General features: G+C 49.0%; 1 protein-coding gene and 1 non-coding gene across 13 annotated transcripts in view; both read left to right on the top strand.

The window, feature by feature from the left end:
- Ndst1 (N-deacetylase and N-sulfotransferase 1) overlaps positions 1-24,751 on the top strand; it is a 61,650-nt gene that overhangs the window by 15,676 nt on the left and 21,223 nt on the right. For 3 of the 12 annotated variants that reach the window (XM_074076645.1, XM_074076643.1, XM_074076647.1), the window contains exons 2-4: positions 11,797-11,989; positions 13,802-14,694; positions 20,137-20,631. In XM_074076645.1, the coding sequence (XP_073932746.1) occupies positions 14,182-14,694; positions 20,137-20,631 (1,008 nt within the window). In that variant the 5' untranslated portion in view covers positions 11,797-11,989; positions 13,802-14,181. Of the gene's footprint in view, positions 1-4,564; positions 4,656-4,849; positions 4,904-11,792; positions 11,990-13,801; positions 14,695-20,136; positions 20,632-24,751 lie in introns of those variants that run through there. The other 9 variants (XM_074076642.1, XM_074076641.1, XM_074076651.1 and 6 more) reach the window with 5 other exon arrangements.
- LOC141424555 (small nucleolar RNA SNORA11) lies at positions 1,585-1,713 on the top strand. Its single transcript, XR_012449456.1, has one exon. It is a non-coding gene; the product is annotated as a small nucleolar RNA SNORA11 (small nucleolar RNA).

The raw sequence follows: 24,751 nt of genomic DNA, 5'->3' as shown, positions 1-24,751 counted from the left end.
AGCTCCTGGTCTGGGTCCAGGCTGGGTGGTGCCTGCTCCAGTGGAGCTGTGGAGAGTTTGATGTCTGAATGGATGGAATGTAGCCCCTAAGGACCCACACTTCACTGATGCCCAGACATGCCAACCAAGCCTGCAAGCCTTTTTCCAGCAGTTAAGCTGTGCCAAGACAGCTAAGGACATTTCAGAGTCCCTGGGGCTTGTGGCCAGACCGTCACTGGACATTGTTCTTTCCCAGGGTGCAAGAGGCTTTAGGGATGTCAGGGCACTGGAAATATTCCAGGGACTTTCCTTAACAGCAGGGTAAATTGAGGCCCAGAAAGAGCAAGGCACTTGATCGAGGTCTCACAGGGCCTCTTGCCTCATATCTGTCACCTCCTACCATTCCATGTCCCTTGCTCAGACTACTGGCCTACTGCCCAGACAGACGTTTATACAGTCTCTCTCTTGCAGGTTCCTCACGAGCTTTGTTTGTCCTCCTATTATCGTAATCTTGCCATGCCCTGCCAGGCACACACACTACTTGATGTGTCTGACCTCCTGCCCTCTTCCAGTGACTGCTTGGGATGGAGTCTCCCAGACAGAGAGCCTTTAGCACAGAAGTTTAGGCCTCAGGCTCTGGAGCCATTTATCCTGGGTATTGAATTCCAGCTCTGCCCCTTCCTAGCCTCGTGACCCTGGGCATGTCAGCCCAGCCTCCTGAGTCTCAGCATCACCATCTGTGCATGAAAGCAGTGGCAGCACTCATTTTTTTGGGGTGTCACGATGGTTAACTACTGAGATGGTGTGAAGTGCTGGCACGGAATGAGCTCTCAGATGTGCTCCTTGTTGTTACACAGCTCATCAGGGCTGGTTGGCCTGACATGTTGAGAGCATGGAGTGGACCCAGTCTCACACAGAAGGCAGTGGAGTGAGCTCCAAGTTCACTCTCACACTGTCTCCCTCTGTGCCTTTTGGGAAGTCATTCATTCTCTGTGAATCCCACCTCCCTCTTCCGAGAAAGAGGAAGAAATCCCTACTATGCTTTTATAAAGCTGTGATAGGATACCAAAATAATGCCTGTGAAAAAGCTTTGCATGTATGTAATGATTTAAAAATTGCCAGGTGTTGGGCTGGTGGAGTGGCTCAAGTGATAGAGCATCTGCCTAGCAAGCATGAGACCCTGAGTTCAAACCCTGGTACTGCTCCCCACCCTGTAAAAAAAAAAAAAAAGTGGCAGGTGGTTGCTGTGCTGTGCTGATGGTGATGATATATTGAGACCATGGTGGTGGACAACTGGTTTGGCTGCAGGCTTGTTGGTCTGTGGGATGTCCAGCGCCCACATGGACTTCCCCATCCCTGCCTGTCTGTTCCTGGCTGCTTTGTGCATTAGCATCAACTAGAAAATGTGGGAGGTGCAAAGATCTGATGGCATTTTCCAGACTATGGAGGATTTGGGGTTATCTGTGGTTGATGCCATGGAATGTAGAGATTAAGAGCCAGAGAAGTGTTGGTTCAAATCTCAGCTAAGCATTTCCCAACTGGGAACTTGAGCAACTAGCTTAACCTCCAGGAACTAGTTTCCACATTTGTAAAATGAGGCCCTGTGGGATGTGCTCAGAGCAGGAGGCCTGAAGAATGAGTCCTCTGTTTATAACACATCTAATAGGAATCTGTGGTCATTGTGAGGAGGAAGACAAAATGTTTGGCCTTCCTATGAACAGATGCCCTACATGTGGCAAAAAAAAAAAAAAAAGGCTCTGATGACCTGGAGGCTATGCAGTTAGCAAAAGGCCTGGCACCTAGTGGTCTGTGGTGGGCATTACAATGTGCTATCCACCTGGGTGTGGGTCTGTGGTACTACTGAGGCAGGGAGCTGGGCCTTTGCACCTGTTTCTGAGGATGTCCTAGAAGTCAGCTATGCTCTCTACAGAATTGTCCAGTTGAGGCTTATCTGGCAGCAGTTCCATTTTGCAGGTGAACAAAGTGAGGCCCCACAAGGAACAGTGCTTGCTTGAGGTCACAGGCAGGTTATTTTGAAGCTAGAATTAGCATGAGGCAAGTGAAGCATCCAGGGCTGTCTCAGGAGGTACCCACTGTACACTTCCTTTTTGTGAGAGTGGGGTTTGAACTCAGGTCTTTGTGCCTGTAAGGCAGGCACTCTACTCCAGTCCATTTTGCTCTGGTTATTTATTTATTAAAAAAAATTTTTTTGTGGTATGAGGTTTGAACTCAGGACCTACACCTGGAGACACTCCACCAGCCCTTTTTTGTGAAGGGTTTTTCAAGATAGGGTCTCGCAAAGTATTTGCCCGGCTGGCTTCAAACTGCGATCCTTCTGATCTCTGCCTCCTGAGTAGCTAGGATTACAGGCGTGAGCCACTGGCGCCTGGCTTCCTCTGGTTATTTTGGGGTCTTGTGAACTATTTGCCAAGCCTGGCTTGGAACCCAGATCCTCCCAATTTCAGCCTCCCAAGTAGCTAGGATTACAGGTGCGAGCCAGTGCCCAGCACAAGTACCTTCTCATGGTTGTTCGCTGGCATCTCACTTCCCTTACCTGAGCAGGGCCCTGGAGCAGTATCTGCTCTAGGATGCAAATTTGGGTCTGTTTGGGACACCTGGAAGTACCTTCCAGAGTCTCGCTGAAGCTCCTGATCCCCTTTAAAGGAGCTTGTGTAGAATAGGTCACTTGGTGCTTTTTGCTCTGCCCTCAGCTGTCTGAGCCAGACCTTCTTCCTCCAGCCCCTTCCCCACCAGCTGGGCCTCCCTGTGTGAGTGTGCTAAAACCTTCCACCCGCACCTCCCCACCCCAGGCGTGTTGGCTTTAGGCTGTTGTTGCCAGTGACAGTGACGAGCCCCAGCAAGTTTAGAGGGACGGGCTGCTTTCATGTGGGCCTTGTGAAGCCTTCTTGGTCTCAGCAGGCCCCATGTTGTGCCCAACAGGCCTCCAGGAGATTAGGGGGCTTCTGTGGCTCCACTTGCCTTGAAGCCTTTCCCTTGCTTTGAGTCATCCCACCTAGCCTGGCTTTCCTCTGCTCTAGCACAGGGCCTGAGGCTTTTCAGTGTTCCCAAGTCTTTGGTGTCTTTTGGAGCCAGCTGGGTTTGAGGTATCCTAGCAGCACTTTCCCCATCACTATTGCTGGGCCTGCCCACTGGGGCTCAGGTGAATTTTTTTTTTTCTTTTGGTGGTACTGGGGCTTTTGAACTCAGGTCTTCATGCTTACTAGGCAAGTGGTCTACCACTTGAGCCACTCTGCCAGCCCTTTTTTGTGGTGGGTATTTTTGAGATAGGGTCTCAAACTATTTGCCTGGGCTGGCTGGCTTTGAACATCAGTCCTTCTGATCTCTGCTTCCTGAGTAGTTAGGATTACAGGCATGAGCCACTGGTGCTCATCTTTTTTTTTTTTTTTTTTTTTTTTTTTTGTGGGATGAGTTTGAACTCAGGGCTTTGTGCTTGCAAAGCAGATGCTCTACTGCTTGAGCCACGCCTCCAGTCCTCTTTTAGTCCTTTTTTATTTTTTGACACAGGTTTCACTGTGTAGCCCAGGCTGGCCTCAAATTCTCATCCTCCTGTCTCACCCTCCTGAGTGGTGGGATTATAACCCTACAAGGGCTTCCTAGGTTTTACCCACATGGTATGACATGAGAGGCTGGAAGCTGACCCAGCCTCCATCCTGGGGTGCCATGTATACAAGTGCCCCTTAATTTTGGTTCTACTGCTGCTCTTGGGCTTGTGATTCTGCCACTAGCAAGGTGCCTTGCACTCTGTTTTGGCATTCCCTAAGAAGTCAAATACCTTTTCAGGTGGCCACTTGTGACTGCGACTAAGAAGTAACCTCAGGCTGGCCTGCCCTTTTTTAGCTCACTGTGTGGTTAGAGTTTAGTAGCATCTCCTCTCTGAACCTTGACTTTGAGAGACTGTTTTTAACTCTAGCATTTGGACATTGGCACAGACTCTAAAACTCTCCACACCTTTGTCAGTCACCTTTCTTCCTCCTCTGCAGGGTGGGGCAATGGGAAAGGCCTGTCAGCTGAGCTGGGGTGGGGGCAGGGGCCTAAAGCCAACAACATGAACACTTTGAGTGCCAACTGTTCCCAGGAGGGGATGCTGGTCTTTCTTTCTCTTCTTCTCAAGACCAGTGGGGAAACTGAGGCCTGGAAGGGAAGGGCATTGCCTAAAAACACATGGGAAGTAGGGTAGAGCTAGAACCCAGTTATCCTTATTGTCAATAAGGACTCCTTCACTCCTGCTTGCCACTTTCTTGAGAGGAACCAGAGAACCCACATGAGGGTCTGGGACATGCTTTCTCCTTGTGTGTGGAGGGCACCTCCAGGTGGGCCCTGCCTGCAGTGGGGACCTCTGGACCTCGGGAGACTTGAGGGGACGGCCTCTTTTTTCTGAGATTCAGGAGGTAGGGGCTGGTGGCCCTGCAAAGGAGGAGTGAGGAAGGGCAGGAGGCTCCTGGCAATGTGGTTGGTGGTTCATGGTGCCCTAGGGCCACCTCCCTCCCTTTTTCCTTCCCTCCCTCCCTCCCTGGGAGGGGAACTCAGCAGACAGTAATGCCATTTGTGCTGGCTTTGGGATTAGGTGCAGCCGTGTGAAGTGAGGAGTGTGGAGTCGTTGAGAGGCCACAGTCAAGTGCAGCCAAGCAGCCACTGTCTGGACTCCTGGAATTCTGGTGGGTCCCGGCATTCCCTTCCTGGCTTCCCTGCTCTGTCCTGGCCTCCCTGTGTCCTCTGATTACTGTCCCAGTCCCTTGCCTAGTTCAGTCTGAATATGAATATGTGCAGCATGTGTGTGTGCACACCCATCTGGGAGGGGCCTGGGTGTGCAGCTGACCCATGAGCCTGATCAGGGTTCTGTCTAGTCAGGATCAGAAGCAGGTTCCACAAGGCTGCCACAGGGAGGAGGCCCAGGGCTGACCTGGTAGGTTGCGGAGGGAGGAGGAGGAAGAGGTGGTGGTAGAGAGATGTGAAAGGAGGGCCCAGTTTCTCTTGCAGCTTCCTGGGACAGCTAGGCAGTCTGCAGATGCCAGCAGGTCAAGAGTTGAAGATTGATTCCAGAGCCATGAAGGAAGCTGGCATAGTGAGCCAGGATGCTTGGGTGCTGCATTTGTGGCAAGAGCCAGGGCTTGTCATAGATGAGGCCCTCCTGGAGCGTTTCCATATTTTTAACTTGTCTTTTGGTGGGGGCTGCTTATAGCCACCTTCAATTTAGGGGAGAGATTCTGCTAGCAGCTGTCATCAGCTTCTCAAAGGGTTCTGTAACCTCCAGGTCACAGACTTCTGCTCTGATCACACATCTTGTGCAGTTGAAGACAGGGGTTCAGAGAAGGGAAGGGACCTTCCAGAGACACAGAAAACTGTGAAGGCTCTGAGATGTCTCCCCTCTTCCTGCCAGCACTCTGTCCTCAGCTCCTGATCTCATGACTGGTGGACCCTGGCTTACTCAGAGGGGAACTTGCTCCTTAGCCCCTGAGTGTTCAGAGCCTGGGGAGGTCAGGCGGGTGCTGACATGGATTGCGTATGGGTTTTGCCCCTGGTCCTTGAAATGGAGTCTTCCTGCTTCTCAGAGCCTCTTGGGACATCTAGTAGCCTGGAGTCAGGCATGCAGAAGGGTAGGGGCTGTGGGGTAGGGGTGGTAGCACTTCCTGGCTCCTCTTAAAGTGATCTTTACTTCATTGGGAACAAACGACAAATGAGACAACTATTGGAAAGTGCTAGGTATAGTGCCTGGCAGGTACCAAGCCTATGACACATGCTGGTTATCATTGTCCTTGGCGTGGCCTTGCCAACTGAGATCCCCTGCTTTGACCTTACTCCTCTCTTGACTTCCTTAGCATGAGGCCGCTGACTGGGGCATGGAGGCAGCCCCTTTTCTCATGTGGGGCCCCTGGAGTTGGGGAAGGTGGAGATCCTCAGGCTGAGGTCCTACCTTTTTGGAGATTACAGTATCCCTCTCTGTCCTCATAAGCTTTTGGGGGGAGGGTGAAGCTCACCATTGCTAGAGAAGCTGGGTCAGCAGCCTTGGGGCCTGTGACCTGCAGAAGCCTTCTGGCTGTGGATCTGGCCAAGGAATGGGGTAGAATTTTGGGTAGGGGATGTTACAAGGGTCATGAACAGGAGGCTTCATGGTGAGCTGGGAGGGGCCATTCTAGCCCCACCTCCACTAGCTGTGTGACTTTAAATCAGTTACTTCCTCTCTCTGAGTCTCAGTTTCTTTGTCTGTAAAGTGTGTATATAGGGCATGAGGATTGAGTGTGGTGAAGCAGGAATGCTCTTAGTGAGTTAGTAGGAGCCCAGTCAAGGTTGGTTGCTGCCAACAAGGTTATAATATTTGTTAGGAAATGTTCTTTTCCTTTTGAGTGTCAGGACCTTAGAAAATAAATTGGGGTGGATTTGACTTTGGTTTAGGGAGATTTGGGTGTGGGAGGTGGGCAGAAAGATCTCTGATTTGGGAAGCTTCGTGGGCCAGTGAATAATTGCCCTCCCTGAAGCCTCAGTGGGACTGGAGGGAGCTTGTCCTTGGGATGGGAGAGCAGCTGGTCCTGACCTGCCTTGTTCCCCACGGGACCCCTCCCCCCAGGCCTTGTGTTTGCTTGGCAAATGCTTTCTTCAGAGCTGGTACAAAGGTAAGCTCTCAACTCAGGCCCTGCTGGAAAAAAAGACAGATTCTCACCAAGTAGGGTCTAGGGCTCCTGATGTTTTCTCTTGGGCCTTCATTGCATGCCAGGGTACCCAGAACAAATTCTCAAGTTGAGAACCAGGAGTGAACAGCACTTTATGTTTTGTGAGCTGGATGATTGATGGAGCATGGGGGATGGGGTCTGCTTCCAGAAAGGATCATTAGCTGCTGCTTGTGATGAGAAGAAAAACAGAGTGAACCACTGAAAGGGGTCAGAGTTGGGATGTGCAGGGTGCCTGGCCAGTGAGGGCTGTCAGGTGAACAGAGGGGCCTTGCAGCTGAGGAGGGAAGACCCAGGCTTTGTGCTGGGATTCCTAGTCATCCTGTCCTTGGCTGGGGCCACTCAGGCTTCTGTTCCCTATCTGTGAAATGGGGGAATATAGGTCATGGTGCTGCTGTGTGGGTGAAATGCTAGCATGTGGTATATACATATGATGTCTAGGAAATGGAAGTGACTCTTAGTTCATTTAAGTTAGAGCTCCTCCTGGGCCATTCAGAAAGAACAAGGTAATGGTGAGGGTGTATTGCTTGCCAGCACCTCCCATGGGCAGGAGACCACTCTACCCTGGATGACCAGCAGTGAAGCTATGAGAGCAGTTGATGCTGGGCACGATGGCATGGGGGAGCCAGAGGAGCACTCAACAGGAATTCTGAAAGCTATAGCAGTCAGAAGCCAACTCCCAGCTGGAACTAGCTGTGGAGGAAGATGGACAGGGGTTTAGTGGACAAAAAAAGGTAGGTAGGAGTGGGGATGGCCTGGCTGGACAATGCTATGGTCCTTTCTTTTCCTCTCCCTGGGCCTCAGTGTTTTCATATGCTCACTGCAGGGTAGACTGTGCTCTCTATAGCCCTGCTACTCACGCCAGACCATCCCCTGATGGTGGTGGCCTTGGTATTGGTGGGGTGACTGACAGGCAGCAGCTTGGCCCCTTGAGAGGCCCAGGTGCTGAAGGGGTTGTAGGGGATAGGGCACATAAGCACATTCCAGCGGAGGAAGGATTTGCTCCTGTTCTCCACCTCTCAGGGGTGCAATTGTACTGGAGAAACTCCTGCACAGCTGGGAAGCAAATGTGGAGGATTTTCTTTGCAGTGCTGGACGTGGTGGGTGGGGCATGCTGAGGCAGGGTGGCTGACAGAGTGGGTGGCTGTGGGGTGTGGCTGGGTGGTGGGGTGACTGTGACAGGCTGGGAGGGGCTGGGCCAGCTGTGAGGAGTGGCTCTGGGTGCACGCGGGACTGCCAGTGCCTTGGCCTGCAGCCACCACCACCTTGTCCTCCTTAGTCGCTACTATTCACACGTTTCAGAGCTGCCTTTGGGGTCTTCTTGCACTGACCTCCTGTCAGCTCCCCATGTCCTTGTGTCCTGTGGTGACAGCTTTCAGCATATCTATACCGTGAGAGTTTGCCTGTGCATTTTGTGTGCACAGAAAGGTGGGTGCATGGTGGTGTCAGGAGTGGCCCAGGCTGGTGAGCACAGTGGCGGGTCCCTTCCCCCAGGTACTCTACAGCAACATCGCACTGGAGACCCAAATCCAAGATGCCTGAAGCCTTTAGAGAGACTTTCATTGAAGGTCTTGGTGACCACTGGCCTCTTCAGTGCCTGGTGCTGTGCTTGGCACCTCGTGCTGCTGATAAACACAGACCAAGAGAGCAGGGGCAGGTCATCTACTTGTTTTCAACTCCCCGGGTGTTGATACACATGTCTCCCTTTCCTGGAGCCCACCTTCTGGCTTCAACTTGACATCCTGTTCTCTCTTTCCAGAACCACTGTTAATTTGGTATGTGGCCTTGGGCCAGTCCCTTCCTGAGCCTCAGTTTTCAAATCTGGTAAATGGACATTCATTTTATCACCTTATATTACCATGTGCCAGGCACTGAGCTGAGCATTCTACATGTATCATCTAAATCTTGGCAGCTGTCCCCTGAGCTAGATAAGCAGTATAAAAAAACCCCACTTTTTATTTATTTTTTTTTTAGCAGAGGAAGGAAAACTGAGGCTCAGAGAAATTGAAAGATTTTGCAAAGGTCACAGGGCTGGTAAATAATTTAACCAAGATTTGAGCCTGGCAGTCTGGCTTCAGTCCGAGCCCTTACTGTGGCAACAGCCACTGCACTGCTATCTCTGGGGTTGCTTCCCTGAGGGAGGGTGAACACACAGCCCTTCCCAGAGCCTGCTGGCAAACGGTGCTAAGAACCCGTGAGTTGAGTTTTTGGGCATACTGCACCCTCCAAGATGCAGCCAGTTCAGTCTCTACTTGCTGTCAGGGAGCTCTTTCTCTCATTCCTGGAGACCACACATTCATCTAGGGCTCAAGTTGGACCCCTTTAACCTGTCCCAGGCTCTGGATAGTTTGTTCTGTGAGAAGGCCCCCTTTCTCTTATGGGTCCTGGGAAGGATTGTAGAGACCAGATACTTTTGGGTAAGGAGATGGAGTAGGAAGTGACTTTCAACTCTAGAGCAATGGCCACAGTCACTGTGGTAGTTCCTGAAGTGTGGCGTTGCCATAGTATCTCCATGACAACCAGAACATCTCATTCATTATCTCCAGCACCTTGGCAGGAAAAGCTGGGGCTGGGAGAGTGCAGTGGGAGCCTGGCTAAAGGCTGGAGACCTCAGTGGCTGAGGTCCCCCTCATGTTCCCCAGCCAAGGGTCCCCTGGAGGCTCTGGAACACTCCCTTTTATGGGGTCTGGATCCAAATTTCAACTCTACCACTGACTAGCTATGTGATTTGGGGCAAATGACAACCTCTCTGAGCCTCATTCTCAACTGTCAATGTGGAAAATGACAGTATTAGTTGTAAGCATTAAATTAGGTAAGGTATGAAAAGTGTCAGGCTCAAAGAAAATGCTAAAGGTGTGGTATTAGTATTAATAATGATAATTAATAATGATGATAATCATACTGTTGTTATTTTATTATAGAAGCACCTGATTTCTGTAAACTCTCAAAGTCAGGAAGAAACCTGATTTAGTGATCACAAGATTTAGTGATTTCTGTGTGGTTGTGGCAAGTCACTTTCCCTTGGAGCCGCTTTCTGTTCATCTGTAGATTGAGAATAGTAACAGCTACCCTTTCATTCATATCCTGAGTCCTGTATAAGGACCTAGAATCAGATTTGGTTCCTCCCTTGCAAGGCACCGAGGCTTGGGGGAGAAAGAAGACAGCAAAGGCTGAGGGCTTCTGGGTGCTAGGGGGAGGGCAGAGCCTGTCCCTTCAGAGGTCATTAGTCCCAGTTCTTCCCTGAGGGCCTGCAAGGCTGCAGGAGGCAGCCTTTTCAGGGAAGAACTGCCAGGTTTACTCTGTATGGGCCACAGCTCAGGTGCACCTTGGCAGGAAGCTGAATGAGGGCAGGAGGCTGGCTGTGGGACTGTGAGGGGCACCGTGACTGTGCTGACTGGGGACTAGGAGCCCACGTGGTGGCGCTGGCAGGGATGGGTGCCTGGTGTCATTGGAACCTGCCCTTTTGAAAGAGAAGTTAGAAGTTCTGATAGGTGAAATTCCCTGATTTTAACATGTTCGTAGTTAATCCCAAATTAAAGAAGAATGCTGTGTAAGTCAAAGAACACACATCTACCCTTTGTTTGGCCTTAAGGGCCTTTTGGTCTTCGTTCTCAGCCCTATGCTTTGAGTGGGCTGGGTGGAGCCTGAGGAGCAGGCCTGGGGCAGGAGCCAGGTGGCTGGAGATGACTTCAGAGAGGCCATAACATTGGAACCAGTGTGGCGAAGGATGAGTAAGTGTCCCAAGGGGTTGGGGGAGGCATTCCTGGCAATGGGAACTTCACTAGTGAAGGCCAGGACACTTGATCAGGATGTGTGACTGGCTGGGCAAGGCTATGGCTTAGGGGAAGGGGCTGGTGATCATGATCTTGGCAAGGCCCAGGGTGGTAGGGGGACACCAAGACCCTGTCCAAGCTGTCCTTGAGGCTTTGGCGACTGAGGGGTGGATTAGAAACCCCTAGTCCTTCACCCCTTGAGCCACAGGTGCTCTGGGATACAGGAAGGTGAGAAGAGCCTGGAATGGTGGGGTGGGGGTAGAGGTGGGTCTGAGGGGGCAGCAGTGTGCAGAGGCCCCTTGCTAGCAAGCTGGGTGGTCATTGCTTTGTTTACAAAGCAACAGACCTTCTCCCTACCCTAGGATATTTGGTGATTTCTGGGAACATGGGTTATTTTACCCTCTCTCTGTCATGCGATTTACCATGGACTGTCTTTTCCCTAATCTCCCAGGAAAGGTCCTCAAGATGGAGATTCTTCTAAGGTGTACAGTGAGAGAGGAGGCCCCTCTGTGCACAGAGCAGTTGCCTCCCACAGCCCTTGCTCTCCCTCTGTGAAATCAGCACTTGCCTCTGTCTGATTCCAGGGCTGCCAGAGAGTTGAGCTCCCTAGTGTTATGTGACCGGAGTTGTCCACATGGTGAGAGCTCATAGTGAGTTGTGAGGACATTAAAGAAGCTACAGGAGCACATGGTAATGGCAGTGGACAGCTCCTCAGTGCTGTATGTCAGATGTGCTGCTGAGCATTTGATGTGTCCTCTTACTTAGTTTTCATGACCTTGGGAAATATGTAAAATGGTCCTGGTTTACATGTAGGAAAACCGAGGCACTGAGAAGTTAAGTGTCTTGCCTAGGATTATGCAGCTACTAACTAGGTCATGGAGCTCAGGTTTGAACTGGTGCCACCTGGCTGCAGTTGGCCTGTGTAATCAGTAGGCTCCATTAATCTAGGACTTTGGGTCCATGGATGAACTTGGTGGGGCTCAGTCTGAATTCTTCAAGTTGTTACATTTTCCAGCAGATGTGCATATATATATATATTTTTGGTGGTGGTACTGGGGTTTGAACTCAGGGCCTCGCACTTGCTAGGTTGGTGCTCTACCACTTGAGCTACTCCATCAGCTCATATGTATTTCTTTAAAAAATTTTTTTTGGGGCAGCTGTTTTAGGTTCACAACAAAATTGTGCACAAAGTACAGAGAATTCCCATTTCATATATATATCACCATATCAACATCCCTCACTAGAGCTGTCCATGTATTACAGTGGATGAACCTACACAGATGTCATTGTCATCCACAGCCCAGAGTTCACAGTAGGGTTTACTCTCGCTCATTCTGTTTTTCTGTTTTGTTTTGAGACAGGGTAGCCCAGACTTGCCTTGAATTTACCATCCTCCTGCCTCAGCCTCAAGAGTTTTGGGATTATAGGCATGTACCACCACACCCAGCTTGATGTTGCACCATCCTATGGGTTTGGATATGTGCCCACCATAGCATGATACAAAGCAGTTTTCTTCACCTATTCATCCCTCCAACCCCCAGTCTTGGCAGCCATGTGAGTCTTTAATTTGCATACTTTTGTATATGAAAAATGTCTTATTTTCACAGGGTTCTATGACCCCCAGATGCCTCAGGCTGTGGATTGCATCATTAACTGGCAGAAAGGCTGTTAATGTGATAGAGGGTCAGTGATACAGCACTTAGACTCACTTCCTCTTCCATGGAATTGGGTGGCTGGCATGGGCAGTGCACTACCAGGGTGTCCCTCGCTACCCCCCCCCTTACACCTCAGGGTGGGGCCTGGCTTTGGCTGCAGGCAGCTCTTATCAGTGGTAGGTGGGACTCTGGCACACCCTTGGCATAAACAGGACTGGCTGCTCCAGTCTTCCTAACTGTGCCAGAACACTTGCCCCTTCTTGCCCTTCTCTCACCTAGAATTGCAGGGAGTCCCTGGAAAGCACCACACACTCCCTTATCTCCAGGTCGTGGCATGTGCTGTTCCTTCCTCCTCCTCCTCCTCTTCCTTTTCCTGACCAACCCTTCTTGTTCTGACCAGCTCAGGTACCACTTCTTCTAGGTAGCCTTCCCCAGCCCCCTCACCCTGCAGAGGTTAAATACTTCTTGGTTCTCCCAAACACTTTTCCCTTCCCCAGCTGCCACACTCATTCCCCAGCATTGTAGATGCCTGCTTTCTTGAAAGGCTGCCCCTAATTTCCCAGGAACTCCACATAGTAAGACTGCAGAGGTGGAAGAGGTCCCAGCCCCCACCTATTGGGCAGGAACCTCAGAGACAGATAGGGTATGCTCAACATCACACAGCCTGTCACAGCACAGCTGGGACCAAACTTGCTCTCCATCTTCTCATTTACAAACAAAAAGCAGAAAATGAAAATTACCCGGAGAGAATCAGTATTAATGTGGCTTTTACAAAAACAGAAAATTAGAGTCGGGTGCTGGTGGCTCATGCCTATAACCCTAGCTACTCAGGAGGCAGTGATCAGGAGGATCACAGCTTGAAGCCAACCCAGGCAAATAGTTTGCAGGACCCTATCCTGAAAAACCCTTCACAAAAATAGGGCTGGTGGAGTGGCTCAAGGTGAAGGCCCTGAGTTCAACCCCAGTACCGCAAAAAAAAAAAAAAAAAAAAGTACCAGTTTCTAGCCTATACATAAAAATGTTTAACAAAAACATGATCATATTTACAGACTGTTTTTATAAATGTTCCCCAACTCAACAATGTATGTGGTGAATGTCAGTAAATGTCCTCCTTCAACATACTGTAATGTCTGCCTAGGATTCTGTCAATGCATCATAATTTCTAAAGACATCCCCCGTTGTTGGGGATTTGCTATTGTAAACAGCACTGGGATTTGAATTCTTGCGAAGAAATCTTTACACACTTCTGTAGTTACTACTTTAGGATAAATTCCTGGAAGTGCGACTGTTGGGTCTCTGGCAGGTGGTGCAGCCAGTATATCATATAGCGTTGGGGCTGGGAGGGATTTCAGAGGTTTTTATCCTCAAGACCAAGCCTGGACTCCAGTTCCCTGCCTGACCACCTCAGCCCAGGCTCTCTCACTTCCATTCTGCCATGGAAGCTTGGGCCAGCTACTGGAGCTGGGAAATCTCGCTTTGTGGCCTCCATTCATGTTCAGGGGACTGGAGGGCTGTGTCTGGGGTTGCTTTTGGGGTGAGATCTGTTGTACGTGGATCTTTGTTAATTCTTTCTAGTGAGATGAGTGCAGTGGTATGGCCTGGTTGGGGGGATTTAGGCTGGAGGAGAAGGCTTGAACTGGTCAGGACCTGACTGTCTGTGATCAGCAGCTCCCTGAAGCCCCCCATTCTGACTCTCCTGTTTTCTCTGCAGCCTTAACTCCATTGGCCCTAGTGGGTGAGCAGCATGCAGCACCCATCAGCCTACCTGGCATCCTCTGGAGTGCTGCCCAGTTCCCCCAGGAGGCCCTGACGCCCTGGGGCACTTCTGCTCTGTGCAGGACCACGTGGGGATTTGCCATGGTGACATAAAGGGGCAGAGGAAGGAAGGATCAAGACCAGCCTGCAGACTGTGCCCCTGGCTGGGAGGAAGGGCCAGGGGCACTGGTCCTCCACTCCGCTGCCCACTAAGGGCCTTGCTTCCAAAGTCTCTGTGAATTTCTTGGTCAGTGAACAACTCTTGTATCTCTGTGTGGGGCCTTGGGGTAGCCAGGGCAGGCTAGGCCTCCGGTGGCCAAGGTCTCGGGGGCCACAATGCCTGCCCTGGCGTGCCTCCGGAGGCTGTGTCGGCACGTGTCCCCACAGGCTGTCCTTTTCCTGCTGTTTGTCTTCTGTCTGTTCAGCGTTTTCATCTCAGCCTACTACCTATATGGCTGGAAGCGAGGCCTTGAGCCCTCGGCTGACGCCCCTGAGTCCGACTGTGGGGATCCACCACCTGTGGCCCCTAGCCGCTTATTGCCACTCAAGCCTGTGCAGGTGGCCACCCCTTCCCGCACGGATCCACTGGTGCTGGTGTTTGTGGAGAGCCTCTATTCCCAGTTGGGCCAGGAGGTGGTGGCCATCCTGGAGTCCAGCCGCTTCAAGTACCGTACAGAGATTGCACCAGGCAAGGGGGACATGCCCACACTCACTGACAAGGGACGTGGCCGCTTTGCCCTCATCATCTATGAAAACATCCTCAAGTATGTCAACCTGGACGCCTGGAACAGGGAGCTGCTGGACAAGTACTGTGTGGCCTATGGCGTGGGCATCATTGGCTTCTTCAAGGTAGGAAGGGAGCAAAGTTCTTGAGCCCTTCTAAGCCCCATCCCCACACTCACTAGCTGAGTGCCTGCTTTTCTCATCTGTAAAATGGGTGCAATGGTAGCATTTAACCTCCCAAGCTTGTCACAAAGGTTAAATGTGTGAGTGAGTGCTTTATAAGTGTTAGGGTCCCTGTTCCCTGCCACACATGGAGGTTAGCACACAGCAGTCACTGCCTAAAGGGGGCAGGGGATGGGTATCAGGCAAGGCAGTTCTCCCAAGGGTGGGGGTGACTCCCATTTTACAGATGAGCACGTGTAGGCTCAGAGGGTTAAGGTGCTTATATTCAAGGCTCTAAGCCTATAAGGTAGGAACACAGGCAGTTTGGGTTCTCGCTCCATGCACTTCCTCCTGGCTATACCGGGGTGTGGGAGTTTACGCAACTCTTCATCCAGACCATTTTGCATTGGGAGAAAGAGAAAGAATCTCAGAGGGTAGGTGGGGTGCTACTCTGGGTTCTGTAGGGCTCCACTGGGATCAGGGTCCTTGCTGAAAGGGCATTGTGGAGAACCTGTCTTTTGGGAGGGAATAGTGGGGTCCTTGGCTGAGGGATTTTTAAAAAAATTTTTATTATTTTATTATTCATATGTGCATACAATGCTTGGGTCATTTCTCCCCCCTGCCCCCACCCCCTCCCTTACCACCCACTCTGCCCCCTCCCTCTCCCCCCCACCCCCTCGATACCCAGCAGAAACTATTTTGCCCTTATCTCTAATTTTTGGCTGAGGGATTTTGAGGCTGTGTCAGGCAGATGAAAGCAGGCATGAGCTGGGACTTTGGTCTGGTGCTCTGGTGGATGTTTGCTCCTTCATTTGGCAAATATTTATTTACTGAGCACTTGCACTGCTCCAGGCACAGAGGCATAAAATGGAGCCCCTGCTCTCATGCAGCTGACAGTTTAGTACAATAGGAACGCAGTGGGTGATTGGCGCCAAACAAATAAACATAGTACATGGAGGGTAGTGATAAATGCAAAAGGAAGCAGAGCAGGGCATTGGTACAGAGGGTAGTGAGTATGAGAGGCTGACACTATTTTTGATAGTCAGCCAGGGAAGTCTTCTCTGATAAAGTGGCCTAAAGGAAGTGAGGGAAGGAGACATGTGGCTCCGTGTGAGAGTCCTCAGCCCACAAGTCAAATTGCAGGTCTTAGGGTAGGCTCTAGCTTGGCGAGGTGGGAAGAAGTAGGAGGTGGTCAAAAGTGGCCTGTATGCCAGGCGTCCATGTGCATTAAGCCCTTGGCCCTGTGTTTGGTGCTGGGAGGGGCTGGTCTAGTTGGGGGTTTATACAGCAGACTCTTTCATGCACTGATAGAGCAGGAGCTCTGCTGCTGGAAAGGTACTGTGAGGCATGAGATTGAAGGTCCTTAGCAGTCCTGCAGTAGGCAGCCTGGGGAGATTCCTTCCCTAGCTGGCTTGATCTCTTTCACAGAGCACCCTCTGGGGACCACTGGCCTGGTTTGTGACTTCATAGAAGAGTAAAGTTAGGCTTTCTTCATTGTCTGTGTTTTTTTCTTCTAGTCTCTGTGCCCTTTTCTGACACGAACTTCATTAAGGTTGATTCAGAGCCCCAGGCCTGAAAATCACCAGAATGGAAGACATTTATAGAGCACACCCAGTGCCATGCACTGCCTGCATGCTTTACACAAATGAACTCACCTCACGCTAATAAGGCATCCTTCAAGGCAGGTGGAGATAGCATCCAGACTTAAGAGAGAAGGAAACTGAGGCAGAAAGTTGAAGAAATGTGCCCAAACTCATACCTCTAAGTATTATCTACCTGGTCCCAGAGACTTTGGGAGTCCTGTTTCCCAAAAGTGGCCTCTGATGCAAAATTCTACTAAGTAAATGAGTGGAGGGTATGGCAGTTCCAGGACTGTCACACAGTGTTTAAGATTAAGAGCTCTGGAGCAGGGATGTGCTCAGAGTCTCACTGTAGGATCAGTGATAATTCCAGGTCTTCGTGCTCTTCCTACCCTGTTGCATAAGTCAAGATCTCTTGTTGGTTTTGACCAGAGGTCTGATTTCTCTGCTCAAATGCTCACCCCCCTGGTGGTTGAGGATTACCTCCTCTTTATCCAGTGAGGACCTCATGGCTTTGTGAGAGCAGAGGTTTAAAGCTGCAGACCCTGGGTCAAACCTTCCTGACACTTAGAAGCAGAGTGACTTTGGGCAGGATGCTCAACCCACTTGTAAAGTGGGGCCAGCTACAGCTCCTGCCTCAGTGGGCTGTGTTGGAGACAAAACAGGACAATGGGTGGGAAGCACTACGCACAAGACTGGGTACCTGGAGCCTGTCAGTAAGTGGGAGCTGTTGTGTTTTGTCATCTCCAAGTTCAGCAAACACAGTGGTGGTAGCTCTTGGTCTTGTGTCTGACCAATGTGTGCCTCTGTGAGGTCCTCGAGAGTGAGAGCTGGGTCCTCCTCATTTGTAGCCCCAGTTCCTGGCACTGTGGTGCCTCAGGCTCACAACTCCTGGGGCCCTGGGTCTCAACGCACCATGGCAGAGGTCTGGCAGAAGCCACCTGGCTTCTTTCATTGAGCACATAGGATGTGCCAAACCCTGAGTATTACTCTTCACGTATTATGTTTAATTTTCACAACTGCCTGTGAAATAGGCACTTTATTTTCAGATAAGGACCTGAAGCTCAAAAAGTGAATTGGCTTTTCCAGAGTGACATAGTTTATAAGTCATAGAGCTAAGATTTGACAACCAAGCTACTTGCTTCTAACTCGACCATAGGAGACTGTGAGAACAAACTGACCATTGGGGGTCCTGAGGCCCAGAGAGGGGATGGGAGTTTCCCCAGGATGCCCAGCCAGTTAACAATTAAGTCTATGTTAGGCCTCCATCTTCCATTTCCAGCTCAGGCTCTCCTTTCTTTGCCTGGGGGAGCCCTTTGGAAGAATTGGTGTCTCCTGCGTGGATGAGGCCTGCCTTAAGCTGGCCTCTGTGATGCCCTGGCTCTCCATTCCCTTCCCTGGCTGGCTCTTTCATTGCTTACTAGGTAGTTATCAGCAGCTCAGTTTCTCCCTTCCTTCATGGATGAGCTGCCAACACCTGGCAGTCAGTGTGGAGCCAGGACTTTGAAATGGAATACCTCAGTCCTTGTGGTCCAGTGTAGCTTCCCAGGCCTCAGTGGGTGTGAACAGGGCTTGACATGTGTTGGGTCTCCACAGGGATCATGCAGGCTCAATTCTGACCAGGAGAGATTGGGAACCTGTGGGTGATAGGTTGCCTCTGAGGATAGAGCTCAACACCCACAATACTAGGCTGACTCAGGATGGAGGAGGTTGGCAGGGATTCCTTCCTTTTATTTATTTTTTGAGGCACTGAGTTTTGAACTTAGGGCTTCATGCTGTGCTTTACCACTTGAGCCACACCTCCAGTACATCTTGCTCTGGTTATTTTGGAGATGGGGTCTTGCAAACTGTTTCCTCAGACTGGCCTCCAACTGCAATCTTCCTGATCTCAGCCTCCCAAGTAGGTAGGATTATAAGCATCAGCCACTTGCTCCTGGCTCACTCCTGGCTTTTGGAGAATTCAATGTCAGCTTCTTATCACAGTTTACAAGGCCAGACACCTACAGAACCTGGGCAGGCATGTCTGCACTGGACACATGGCTTAGCTGAGACCCTATCCTTCACTCACTACTCAGGCAGGCACACTGTGATGGTGCTCACCTGAGCAGCCACAGTGGCACCCTGCACACAACCTTACCACTGTCTCTAAACCAACATGCCCTTTGTCCATTCTTGCTTTGCTCCACTCCACTCTCCACTTGACTCACACAGATCTTTCCAGAATGCAAATTGGAACCCACCAACCCTGCCTCAGAACCCTATGATGGAGTCTTTGATGGCTTCCTGGTGTCACTTCAAGCCTCCAAGCTCCCGCAGGTCTGCCCCCTACCCTGTGCTGGCCTTTTTGCCTCATCTCCTCTCCCTCTTGATCATTCTGCTGAGCTCTTGCTGTTCCTTCTACCTCAGGACCTTTGCATTTGCTGTTCTTGGACATGGCTCCTATTTTTCCCCCAGCTGATTACTCATTCTTTAAATGTTAGCTCAAAAGTCCCTTTCTCCAGGAGCCACTCGAGCCAGCTGGATGCCCAGGCACCTCTCTGCATAGTGTGTGCCCTGGAGTTTTGTGTTTATTGCTGTGGTTTTGATGGATGTCTGTCTTCCTGCTTATCTTTAAGGTTCCAGAGGGCAAGGCCCATATCCATTGTTCTCACTTAATACAATACATATGTGCTATACACACTGTATTTTCTCACTGATTTCATTTGATACTTAATACAGTGCCAACACAGTGAATAGTTGGGGAATGAACACATGAAAACTGTAGCCAAATAGCTATCATGTACCAAGTATAGCCAACGGTCTGTTCCACTTTCTTTTTTTTTTTTAAAATTTAGTTCTTTATCAAATGTTGTATGCTACCACTGGTTGTCAGGGATCCAAGGGTAGAAAATGATGTAGCCCCTTGTCCTCAGGATGTGCAGGCTGGTGTGATAGTGCAGCAGCTGAGGTGAGAAATACTATAGTTGAGGCTTTGAGTAGTCCCAGAGCTAAGTTGTGGTATAGGGTACACAAAGATTTGACGCTTGCAAGGCCCTGCCTTACCTTCATGTCCTTCACCTGCACATGGTCCCAATATAGAGAAGAGGGCATATGTGTTGGGTTTTGAAGAATAAGCAGGGGCTTGCCAGCACAAGAAGAAGGGATGGAATGGACACAGGAACAAGGACCAATTGTACCGTACCTAGAGTCAGGTGACTAGAAGGGTAAGGGAGGGCATGGAAGGGCAGGGGCTATGAGGCCAGGGAAGAGAAGTGGGGTGCCATGGGACCTGTCTGCAGACCCTCAGGGAGCTGGGCAGCAGCATGCCCTGGGAAAAGGGAATTGGAGACCTCAACACTGGCAGGGACTGGGTGAGCATGGGAGCTACACTCCTGTGGCCTTAGGGTGCCAGGATTGTGTGAGGAACTGGGGATGCTGTGGGGCAGAGGAAGGTGAGGCCTGGAGAAGTAGCATAACTTGCCTGAGGCCAGGCAGTGTGGTAGTAGACTGCTAGGATTTTCTCTGTGCAATTTAACCTCTGTGGGCCTCAGTCTCCTTATATGTGGAATGGGTGCGACAATACTTGCATTCTGGGGTCACTTGGAAGATTAACAGCATTCCTGCATGCAGAGTGTGCAGAACCCACTCCCTGGCTTTAAGTTGCACGTGTTTACTGGTGTATCATTGTGGGGTTGGTGGGAGGGTGAATGGGGAGGGATGTGGTGAGCCTTCAGTGAATGATACAAATATTGTTGATGTTACTGTTCTTGTTCCACATCTGAGATTCTGTGTCCCTCCAGTTCTGGACCTGATAGCTATTCCCCCTTCTACCCCACCCTGGCTGCAGGCCAATGAGAATAGCCTGCTGAGTGCGCAACTCAAGGGCTTCCCCCTCTTCCTGCACTCGAACCTGGGCCTGAAGGACTGCAGCATCAACCCTAAGTCTCCACTGCTCTATGTGACACGGCCCAGTGAGGTGGAAAAGGGTGTACTGCCTGGCGAGGACTGGACAGTGTTTCAGTCGAACCATTCCACCTATGAGCCAGTGCTGCTGGCCAAGACGCGCTCATCTGAGTCCATCCCACACCTGGGTGCAGACACCAGCCTACATGCTGCACTGCACGCCACCGTGGTGCAGGACCTGGGCCTCCACGACGGCATCCAGCGCGTGCTGTTTGGCAACAACCTCAACTTCTGGCTGCACAAACTCGTCTTTGTGGATGCAGTGGCCTTTCTCACGGGTAAACGCCTCTCGCTGCCTCTGGACCGCTACATCCTGGTGGACATTGACGACATCTTCGTGGGCAAGGAGGGCACACGCATGAAGGTGGAGGATGTGAAGGTAAGGCAGTCCTCACGAAACTTCAAGTCTTCATGTACTTCAACGTGACTTTGCTCTGGCTGTTAGTTACCCAAAACGAGCCTCCATCCCCACTACCTAGTTTTTATTAATTATCTCATTAGAAGTAAATGTCACTTAAAATTTTATTGAAGTATTAAATCAGAGAAATTTTGCATCTGGGGTATGAGTGCAGGTGTTTATCTGCAGAAGAAGAAACCCAGTCACTGAAACACAAATGTGGGAGCTGTGCGTGTTGTTTATCTTTTAATCCATATATGATTTTTAACCCTGAAAAATGCTTATGTCAATATCAGAACTCCTGCTGGCACCAGTGGCTCATGCCTGTAATCCTTGGTACTTGGGAGGCTGAGATTGGGAGGATTGTGGTTTGAGGCCAGCCCAGGCAAATAGTTAATGAGATGCATCTCCAAAATAACCATAGCAAAAAAGAACTGAAGGTGTGGCTCAAGTGGTAGAGTTCCTGCTTTGCAAAGGTGAACCCCTGAGTTCAAACCCCAGTCCCACCAAACAACAATAACAAAAAATCAGAGCTCCTATAAAAATTCTTAAACAAGAATGAGAGCTTGAATCACACTTTCAGCCCATTTTAACAGGTATTACAGATAGAGGAATGCATGTGTTGAATTCAAAATACGTTTACCAAACAAAACTGCATGGAAAAGCACTTTGCAAACCACAAGTTTTTATATACATAGGCACTGTCACTGTGAAAGAGAAGTCTGCAAAGCAAGACCATTAAGCCTTGCTTAAAATTCAGTTTTTATCTATCAGTGATTTTACTGAAGGTTGTTTGCAAAGGAGATGGCCTCCAAGTGTAAGTGGGCATTGGTACTGGTTGCTGTGATAGAGTGCAGTCATAACAATGAATGCAGTGGAAACAAAACAGGATTAAATTCCCAGAGACACTGCTGCCTGCTGACCCAGTGTCCTCTCTTACAGGAGATTAGCACTAAACCAAGACCTCTCTTTGATGCTCCGGGAGGCTTTAAACAGAGAGGAATACTTCTCTCCCTGAGCAATGCAGGTCTGTTGTGCTGTATTTTTCCACCAACCTGAAGTCTCCTGGTAGGGTTGACCTGTGGCCTGAAAGAAAGGTGCTGGTGGGGTTTGTGCCCCTGTCTCTGTTAAAAGTGAACTTTCTGCACCTGTTCACACCCCAGAGGAGACAATCAGAGTAGATGGACTTGGGAAGCTGGCATTGTGTGGGAAGTTGATACCTAATTTGAGTCAAATCCCAATGTGACCCTGATTGATTAGGTGACTTGGGCAAGTCACTTCCCATCACTAAGTCTCAGCTGTAAAGAGCACCTGCTGTTTCCTGTGCACCCCTGGGTTTCACAAAGGTGCTGGGTTGAGGGGTGGGGTGGGGGAGAGGTCCTGCTCTTCTGGCCAGGCTCCACCCTCCAGGCTGCTTGCTGCAGCTGGACAAGCCAGCAGCTTTTTTGTTTAGTTTTTGGCAGCAGTGGGGTTTGAACTTGGGCCCACATGCTTGCTAGGCAGGTGCTCTTACTGCAAGCTTTGATGTGCTTTTTTTTTTTTTTTTTTGTAGCCATCTGGAGGTTTTATTAGTGTTTCAAATTTAAAATAGTAAAAAAGAGCATACAGTATCAATTTTACAAAGCGAGTCTTTTTTTAAATTACTGTTTTTGTACTGGGGGTGCATTGTGACATTTACAAAAGTGCTTATATTATGTCTTAGTTAAATTTACCCCCTCCATCATACTCCTTTATCCCCTCCCCCATTCTTAGAATAGTTTCAACAGGTCTCATTTTTTCCATTTTCATACATAATATTTCTACCATATTCACCCTCCTACACTCTTTTGTATGTCCTCCCCCCTCCCACTGGTGCCATCCCCCAGATAGGACCTGTTTGCCTTCTTGTCCTTTGTTTTTGAAAAAAGACATTTTTGTTTGTTTAAGATATCTATACAGGAAATTTTATTATGAAATTTTCATGTATATATGTACTGTATCCTGAATTGGTTCATCCCGTCCATTTTTCTCTTTGTTACCTTAGTCCCATTCTTGTGATTTTGACAGGTTTAAAAGTTTTGTATTTATTCTTGTATAGAAAGTACATCAACCATGTTCACCTTCTTTGCTTCCTTCTTTTATTCTCCCTCTCCCATTAGTGGCCCTCCCTTAGCGTGACCTGTTTTTCATTCTTGTCCTTCATTGTTTAGGTGTCTGCTTGTTGTTCAGTGGGATTTTTGCCTTGGTTTTATTCCTGTACATGCATTGTACCTAAGTCAGTGTAACCCCCTCCACTGCACTTCCTCACCTTTCCTCCATCCTGTGTTGTTTCATTTTATCTTGTTCCTGCATGATGTGACGTACTTCTTTATTATTCGCTATCTTTCTTTCCTTCGTTTCCTCCTCCCTTGGTCTCCTCTACCAGTCCCACTTTGGGATACATGCTCTGTGTGTGTGTGTGTGTGTGTGTGTATGAATATATATATATATATATATATGATATTGCTTGTTATTTGTGTTGGGCCTATATTCCATGTATGAGAGAAAATATGCAGCCCTTGACTTTCTGAACCTGGCTAACTCCATTTAAGATAATACTCTCTAGTTCCATCATTCCATCCATTTACCTGCAAATGACAAAATTTCATTCTTCTTTGTGGCTGAATAAAATTCCAGTGTTTATAAATACCACATTTTCTTAATCCATTCGTCAGTGGTGGGACATCTTGGCTATTTCCATAGCTTGGCTATTGTGAATAGTGCTACAGTAAACATGAGTGTGCAGGTGCCTTTATTGTAACCTGATTTACATTCCTTTTGGTATGTCCCTAGGAATGGTGCTGCTGGATCATATGGCAGTTCTGTTTTTTAGTGTTTTGAGGAGCTTCCATACTGTTTTCCATAGTGGTTATACTAATTTATATTCCCACCAGCAGTGTATGAGGATCTCTTTTTCCCCACATCCTCACCAACATTTGTTATGTTCTTGACGGTAGCCATTCTAACAGGAGTGAGATGGAATCTTAACGTGATTTTGATTGACATTTCCTTTATGGCCAGGGATGTTGAGCATTTCTTCATGTATTTTTTGGCTGTTTGGACTTCTTCCTTTGAAAAATCTCTGTTCAGTTCACTTGCCCATTTCCTCATTGGATCATTGATTTTTTTGGGGGAGTTTAGTTTTTGAGCTCCCTGTATATTCTGGTTATTAATACCTTGTCAGATGTATAGCTGGCAAAATTTTTCTCCCATTCTGTGGGCTGCCTCTTCAATCTAGTGACCATTTCTTTTGTGCAGAAGCTTTTTAGTCCTTTTAGATGCTGAGCCACTGGAGTTCTATTTAGGGTGTTACTGCCTATGCCTATAAGTTCCAGTGTATTTCCTACTCATTCCTGCACTAGCTTCAAAGTTTCGGGTATTATATTAAGGTCCTTAATCCACTTTGAATTGATATTTGTACAGGATGAAAGACATGGGTCTAGTTTTGGTTTTCTGCATGCAGATACCCAGTTTTCCTGGCAGCATTTATTGAAGAGGCTGTCTTTTCTCCATTGTATGTTTTGGTGCCTTTGTCAAAAATCAGGTGGACATAGTTGAATGGATTCATATCTGGATCCTCAGTTCCATTGGTCTTCAGGTTTCTTTTTTTTTTTTTGTAGCGAAAGTGATAGTAAAGTTTATTAGTAAAGCAATACACTTTCTCTCTCTCTCTCTTTTTTTTTTTTTTGGTAGATACTGGGGTTTGAACTCAGGGCTACATTTTGAGCCACTCCACCAGCCTTTTTTTGTGATGGGTTTTTTAAGATAGGGTCTCAGAAACTATTTGCCTGGTCTGTCTTTGAACTGAGATCCTCCTGAGCTCTATCTACCTCTTGAGTAGCTAGGATTATAGGCATGAGCTGCAATACACTTTCAGTAGACTGAAAGCAGGTCACTTTTGGAGTGAGAATGAGAACAACCTGATTTGCTTGTACTCATTGTTTTTCTTCCCTTTCATTTCATTTCCTCAAGGGCTTTCCTATTGAAGGAAGATTTGAAGTTCTTTCCAGTTGAGCCTTCCCATCTGAACATCTTCATATGATGCTATGACCTACCTCTATCAAATAGATTGCTCTGTTTCCTA

Source organism: Castor canadensis, chromosome 6, assembly GCF_047511655.1.
Source record: "Castor canadensis chromosome 6, mCasCan1.hap1v2, whole genome shotgun sequence".
Lineage (NCBI taxonomy): Eukaryota > Metazoa > Chordata > Mammalia > Rodentia > Castoridae > Castor > Castor canadensis.
Note: the sequence above shows the minus strand (reverse complement) of the source record. Positions and strands in the feature narration are given on the sequence as shown.